Consider the following 7,784-nt stretch of genomic DNA (forward strand, 5'->3'; position numbering starts at 1 on the left):
ATAGAAAAATTGGCTAGAAAACTTAAGCCTGATTTGGATAAACAAAATCAACTCATTTTATTTTATTTAATTATTATAATTTTTTTAAACTCTCATACAAAATATAATAAATAATTTAACTTTTTCAAATCTTAAAATAAAAATAATATTCTAATAATATTTTATTCACCTTTCAATAAAACATCTCATTTTATCTCACCTGAACTGCATAATCAAATGAGACCTTAACTTTTCTAATTTAACTAGTCATTTTTCAAAAGCACCCTACAACAAACTCTAATATTTATTTACTCCATTTAAACATTTAATTTCTATCTTTTTTTTTTTTTCAAGAAATCTGAAATTGTTTTCCTCTCCCTCATGTATGGCAAATTTTCCTTTTAATTGGGCGAGAGTTAAATTTGGAACTGCAATTAATCACAAAAGAGGATAATATTATGATAAACATATATATATATATATATATTACATGATTTGTTAAAAACGTGAAATGTATTATCAGAGTGCTCAACAAACCAGAAAGGGAATAAACAATTTGGTTCATATTTTTTTGATAAGTACAATTTGGTTCATATTTTCTAAGAGGTAGTCAAGAAACAAGTAGTTCATCTCCCATGGTAGGAACACAATATGTTCAACAAACCAAAAACAATTACAACCTAAAAACACAGTCCAAAACAAACCAGAATTGTATAGTCAAACAAATTACTATTCCTCTGATCAAATCGAGGATGTTTGCCGTCCTAACATATGAATTATGAAACGTGAATAAATGTTAGCCAAACCCTACACAAGCCCCCTTTCATTTTAGGCTGGTAGGAGAGAATGTGCAAAGAGAAATGTCGTTTTTCATCCTTAATTTTGTCATTCTCATTCACACTACTTAAAAGTAACTTTATATGTCAACCACCCAAATGAACAGCACTTAAAATGTTTCACTTCAGCAAGTGTGATTGAGAATGACAAAATCAAGGATAAAGAATAGCATTGCTCATGTGCAAATGCATCACAAAAGGTTCGGGTTTTTCTAAAACAACAAAGACCAGAGGAAGATATTTCAGAAGCGAAAATAGCAGTTTGACAATCATTGCCACTGTGCTGGCCCCTACCAGGAGATCAGCTCACTTTTAAATTATACAGTGTTCAAGAACAAATAGAAGCTTAAAGTTCCAGGGATTTGCAGCCATTAGAAAGTTGTACGTCTGATCTCCAGACAATTCAACGAGCAAATGAATCCCCAAAAAATATATGTTCTAAGATGATCAAACCTCGAAAGTCCATGTACTCTCAGCAATTAATTTTGGCACCTTTTTCTCCTCAGCCAAATTGATGGATGCTAAAATCTGGGAAGAAATAAAAGAATGAAGTTAGAAAACAAATTGTCAAGTATCAATCTAAAAAGATTATTTTCTCTCTAACAAATCTCACATAAAGTTGAATCATAAGTGCAGACAGTTGTAAACTAGACATCTTTATGTTTGAAAGTAAGTCCGATCTAGTTTATGGTGCAAAATAAATATTTCTCGACTTTGAACTAAGAAGTTAGGAACATTACCAGAAGTTTCTTGACCAAAACTACTAAATACTAGACTATATATTCAAATCTAAAACATTTCTGCCGTCCACTTAAATTGCATGAATAGTATGTACAACTTAATTAAATTACAGGGAAACATGTTTGAAACTTGAGGAATTGACTGCAGTATTTCAGTATAACTATAATGACACATGTCCAAGGCTCCATCAAGCATATTTTCACCATTACTATCGTCTCCAGCACACTAGCACTGCCACTGCAGACGTGCAAGCCAGTTTCACCTTTTGACTCCACCTCTAAATTCATTAACTACTACCACAACTTTTGCCACTGACACAACCTCTACCTCCATTGCCGCCACCTTGAAGGTATCCCAGCCATCCACTTCCAGCACCTCCCTTCACAAAGGTGGTTAAAATTGGAATCTTATCGAAAGATCAGCGGGTGGGTATGGGATGTATGGATTATCTAGAAGAAAAGTCATTCAGATCATAAAACATAAGTAATTAAAAGTCTATCTTATGGTTAAAACTAGTGAGTTTTGAACAATTTTGAAATATCATCAAAATTCTACTTAAATCTCAAAAGTGTCACCCACGGCCACCATCTATGTCAATCACAATTGTCAAACGTGATATGCTTATATCTTCTAGCAATTAATTTTTTATTTTTTATTTTATTGGCACCGGGTATCTGAGAACAAAGTCCCGACTAATCCCGTGGGTGCTCAAGCCCTCGGCAAGGAGTTTCATCTTCTAGCAATTAATAACACCTATTACTAAGCCATTCAGCCTTAATGTATTTCCATTTACTGAATTTACCAAGTCCTTTTGCAGAGGATAAAGAAACGAATATCCGAAGACTAACCAACATTGCTCAAAAGAAAAAAAAAAAAAGGCAGCGGCTAACCATTCTCAAACCAAAACACGCCACCGTTTATGAGGCATGAAAAAAAATTCTGCGGTCAAATGGTCTTCTTATACTATTTAATTGATTACAAGCAAGCAGAACCACAAACAAGAATACATATATCAATCTATCTATCTACCTATCTATCTATCTATCTATATGTCAACTTGAACCTGACAATCTATCTATCTATCAAAAATATGACAAAATTAGCATATCTAAATAGTTGGGACGCTGTTCTGGACACCCGGTGCCAATAAAAAAAAAAACAGAAAACAAAAAAGGTATTCTGAATGTAGAACCATCATCCACACACATCAGACACCCACTCGGACAATAAATGGAAAACTAGTGAGACTAGAAACCGATCATGTGAAGACTGGTCATTCTCAAACCTGAGCCAAACCACCATTTATGAGGCATGAAAAAAAAATACCACATCGAAATGGTCTTCTTATACTATTTTTTTTATTGGCAACGGGTGTTTGGAAACAGCATTCCGACTAATCTTGGGGGTGCAAAGGTCTTATACTATTTAATAGATTACAAACAAGCAGAGCCACAAACCAGGATACATATGCACATAAATACAAATATTCATAAATATATACATATATATACATATAAGCATATAAGTCAGGTTCAAGTATGTGTTTTGTTTGAAAGTTTGGAAAAATTGAAATGATTAGGTAATGATTAGATAAAAAAGTTAAAAATTTGAAAATTTGAAATTGAAAAATGTTTGTGTTTGAATGGTGTTTGGATGTTGAGATGAGATGAGATGGGTTGAGACCATCTGTAAAACCAAACGGAGCCTAAGGCATACAACCCAATAAGCCTCTAAAATTTACAAAGTCATGATTAAAACTTCTCACAGCAAACAATTGGCACATTCTAATACCAATTAAATTTGGATATTTCCAAAAAGGACAACTATCAAAGTTCTTAAATGTCGATGAATGGATAGCAAAACTTAAGCTCAACTACCACATTTGAGCTCCAAAACATTTGTTAACAATCAAAATACAGACGAATATTCAGTACACATGCTTCCTTAAACACCCAATTCTCGACACAAAAGGGAAAGCTAGTCGTTAAAGACCAATCAATAACCCAAAAACAAGAATTTCTCTATACCTTGAAAGACCCTAACTGCTTCGAGTTCCTCGACCACTCCAATCCCAACACTTGGCTCGATGTCTGGTACGATGCCCTCAACACATCCTCACCGTAAACCTTGCGTGCCACTGCAAAGTCCCATGAATTCTTCGCCAAATCGTAGCATGGTTCAAATGTCGTCACCCCTCCGTGCAAGTAACTGTACTTCAATTTGCAATTTCTCGAGCCAAGCGCGTGATTAGCTGACACCTTGTTAGCTGAATCGAACACCAGGGTTCCGTCTAAAATGGTCCGGTTGTCACCTCTGCTGTGAATGTAAGTGAGCTTCAATGGTTTCTCTGCAACCCTAACTGTGTTCATGAACTGAAACCGGAAATCCTGCTCCACACACCGCAATATTGAAATTAGAACTGTTCGGTAACTGAGTACTCGAAGGAAATTAGAAGAAAATTTCCATCTTACAGCAATCTATTAGAATCTCAGCGAGTCAAAGAGTTCAAGTTCTCTCTTTCAATTTCCAAAGAAGATTAATTGTAACAAAAACACCAAGGCACTAACTCACCCTCTGAAAAACTGAATCAATTTTATCACTTCCTAACAAAAATGATCAGAAAGCAAAGAGTCAGTGCAATTGGGAAGTACCTTTTTGGGGACGTTGTAATCGACGAGGAAGAACCCGGGTTTCTCGACGGCTAAAACCAACCCGTTTACGCTGGGGCCGTTGACAAAAGTGGCGTCTGTCAAGGAAGCTCGGAGTTTGACATCGCCGGCGTTAAAGCCGAGAGTAGCAAGGGCGGCTGGGCCGTTGCTCTTCTCTGTTTCGTATCTGCCCTTCAAAGAAGCCTTCATTTTGGGGAGAGAGAGAGAGACAATGAGAGAGGTACAAACGGTGAATTGGCGGAGTCGACAACGATTTACATGTTTTATTTGGAAAATGTTCAAGCAGTTGGCCGGTCTCTCTCTCTCTCTCTTTTTTTTTTTTTTAAATTGAATAAGGTAGATGAGAAGCATACAGTAGCGAGAGGTTGATATAAAAAGATAAAAACGATTATATAAAATAAATTTATAAATTTACCTAATTTCATAAAATTTATTTTATAATTTAATATTTTATATTAAGTCACATCAATTTATAAATTTATTTTTATATAATTCATTTGTAACTAAAATATTTTCTTTTGTAATAATAGTAAAATAGTTTGAATTAAAATTTTTATTGAGTTTTAGAAAATGAGATAGAATAATTTAAATAAAAAATTATAAAATTAAAATATTATCAAAATATTATTTTTTAATATTATTTTTTTATTTTAAGATTTGTTAAAATTGATTTTTTATGTGTTTTATATAGAAATTTAGAAAAATAATAATAATTAGATGAAAATTTATGAAAGAAAAATAAAAAAATATTTATGTTTTGATAATATTTAAATATTTAAATAAAATAAAATAAGATGAAACGGATATCCAAACGAGACCTTTTTGTGAACTCCGACTCCAATTCTTTAAAAAAAAATAAACGGTCGTTTCATCATACGGGAGTCCAAAACGCAAGACCCCCCTTCCCTTCTTCCTTCTTCCTTTCTCTGAACCAATGAATCTCTCGGTGCCTCGCCGTTCCTCGTTCCCACTCTGTTCCCCTTCACTTCTCAAGCTAGCCTCCGTAGCCTCTGGTAAGTTTCCGATTCCAAGTCCTAAAATTTATTTAATTTTATGTTTTTTTTTTTCCATGTTGTTGGGTTGCCTAGAATTAGTTGTTTTGGGATTAATTGTTGTGATTCTTGTGAAGTTGTGTTGTTGTAAAGAAATGTAGCAAAAATTGAATATGGTTGATAGTAACGGATTGTGCAAACCAGTATGCATGCAATGTGTTTGATAAAATGTGTATGAGATTTTATGGATGATTTGTGTTTTCTTGCTTTGTTTCTAGAAGAGTTTGATGAAAATAAATTACTCAAAAATTTGAAAAATCAAGTACTGCTAGCTAGCTGCTTGCATCCCTTTGTGTTTCTTGTATTGCTTCTTTAATCTTTATGGTCACATAATAGTTGCTTCTTGAGACTCTCATCATCAGCCAATGGATTTATCATTTATGTATAGTTAGTTCATTAGCTAATACACTCAACTCGTTGCATACAAAATAAATGCATGGCTTGCTTGTTAATTTGGATATTATTTTTCTAGCTAGGTAATCTATAAATAATATATAATATGACATGGTTAATTTACTTTGAATGACTGATAATGGGGTTTTAATTTATTTGCTAGCTGCTTTACTAGGGTACTTATTTTAATTCCTTTTTAAAAATTTTTAAAGCCGTCAAATGAAAAAATTAGCATTAACATTAAATTACTCTAATTAAGTTGCCAACAAAATTGGCCCATATTTTAATTTTTAAGGTTACGAATGAATCTTGGGGACAAGGTTCTAGTGGATACATTGGTTTAGAAGCAGTACTATTTTTTTTGTCCTTCCCTTTCATCAAATGTGTAACTTCTGTTCTCACAAATGATGTTAATTATTTCTTTAAGACAGGTTCTAGGTTTCATATATATATATAAAAGTATGAATTAATTTGGAGGAATTCACTTTATAATATTTGTGGGTCTCAAATGATCCAAAGACAAACATATGGGCTTGTTTATGAGCTACATAATTAATTTGGATAACAAAAAGGAGACAAAAGTTCGCATGATCATCATTTGAGAAAGGCCACTCATGTAGAAATATATATATATATATATATATATAGCAGATGATCATCTGGTGTAAAAATGGTAATCACGTACTTAAATAGCAAATCAGTTAGAGGAAAGAAGTCATTATTATTAGAAAACCAGTCAAAACAAGAACAATAGAAAACAAATATATGCATCATCTCTCATCAAATAGTCATTGTCTGATAATTTGTAAATTGTTCATACTGTAAATTGTTTATACAGTGACTAGATTTAAACAAAGATCTACTTAAATAATGATATGGTTTAATGCGATATGTTGGATCTCTGTGCAGATGAAACTTAATTGAATAAATTTCTTATAGCCTATATGGCCAAACATTTCTCTTTGTTTTGGATTTTTCTCCATCTTAAATGAGTTGATGCCTTTTAATATAGTCTAGTTATTTTTTAAACTAATTTTTTGCTTCTAATTTATTTTTTCAGCTTCTTTAATTGTGATATGGATTCTAGACCTAGTGGAGATGATCGTCCAGAAGGGGATGTGGCGGATGCCAATGCTAGAACTTCTACATCGATGGGTACTCTACCCCTAGAGCCACATCTAGAGCAGCTACATCTAGAGCAGCTACATCTTGTGCTAGTAGTCGAGTCTCACTCCCAGTAGATGTAGAGGATGATGATATATTCAATGAAGAGGAGGAGATGCCCATTGAGCAAGATCAACTACCACGACCTTCTAAAAAAAGTCATGAACATGGGAGCATTTCACCAAAATTTCTAGTGATATTGCGAACCTGGTAGCAAGATGCAATCACTGTGGGCAACTTTGTGGATGCCATTCGAAGAAGCAAGGCACCAGTGTGTTAATAGCACATCTAAATGGTTGCCAACGATATAAGATCGCGAAGGGATTAGCAGCCACTGATTAGACCAACCTCAGTTACCAAACTTCTATGGCCACTAATAGTACACAAACTAAGAAATTGGTCATCCCTCAATACAGTGAGAAGATGTTGAGGGACATGCTTGCAGAGATGATAATTACTGATGAGATGCCCTTTACCACAGTCGAGAAAAGAGGCCAAAGGTTTCTAAATTTTGTTAAGCCATGATTTCTCATTCCATCACGGTATATGGTGATGCGAGATTGTATGAAAAGACATGCGAAGGACAAGGCGGAGATAAAGAAGATGTTTATTACCATTGACCAGAGAGTGTCGTTTGCGACTGACACATGGACGTCCATACAGAACATCTATTACATGTGTATCACAGCACACTACATTGACAGTGAGTGGATTTTGCATAAAAGAATTATTGGCTTCAAAGAAATTGTGGATCATAAAGGTGCATCCATTGGGGCGAAGATGGATGATTGTATAAAGGACTGGGGAATTCGAAAAGTGTTGTGTATTACAGTTGACAATGCCAGCGCCAATGAAACAACAATTGATTGGTTTAAGCGGAATACGACGGTGAAAGATAATGTCATTCGGGCCCACGGTCATTCGGGCCCACGAGTTTATTCATGTTTGAT

The 7,784-nt window shown here is 34.1% G+C and overlaps 1 protein-coding gene across 1 annotated transcript; it reads right to left on the bottom strand.

Moving 5' to 3' along the window:
- Positions 1-1,060: 1,060 nt before the first annotated feature.
- LOC121244783 (outer envelope pore protein 24, chloroplastic) lies at positions 1,061-4,563 on the bottom strand. Its single transcript, XM_041142991.1, has 3 exons — positions 4,208-4,563; positions 3,584-3,943; positions 1,061-1,343 (listed from the first exon to the last, which is right to left on the bottom strand). The coding sequence occupies exons 1-3, from the start codon at positions 4,412-4,414 to the stop codon at positions 1,263-1,265; spliced, it is 648 nt and encodes a 215-aa protein (XP_040998925.1). The 5' UTR covers positions 4,415-4,563; the 3' UTR covers positions 1,061-1,262.
- Positions 4,564-7,784: the final 3,221 nt, after the last annotated feature.

The sequence above is a fragment of the Juglans microcarpa x Juglans regia genome, chromosome 8S (genome assembly GCF_004785595.1).
Source record: "Juglans microcarpa x Juglans regia isolate MS1-56 chromosome 8S, Jm3101_v1.0, whole genome shotgun sequence".
NCBI classification, from domain to species: domain Eukaryota; kingdom Viridiplantae; phylum Streptophyta; class Magnoliopsida; order Fagales; family Juglandaceae; genus Juglans; species Juglans microcarpa x Juglans regia.

Coding starts and splice junctions, on each gene's coding strand:
- LOC121244783 (XM_041142991.1), bottom strand. CDS start 4,414: ATGAAGGCTTCTTTGAAGGGCAGATACGAAACAGAGAAGAGCAACGGC. Junction 3,944..4,207: donor ATTACAACGTCCCCAAAAAG/GTACTTCCCAAT, acceptor TGTGTGGAGCAG/GATTTCCGGTTTCAGTTCAT. Junction 1,344..3,583: donor AGCAGTTAGGGTCTTTCAAG/GTATAGAGAAAT, acceptor ATTTCTTCCCAG/ATTTTAGCATCCATCAATTT.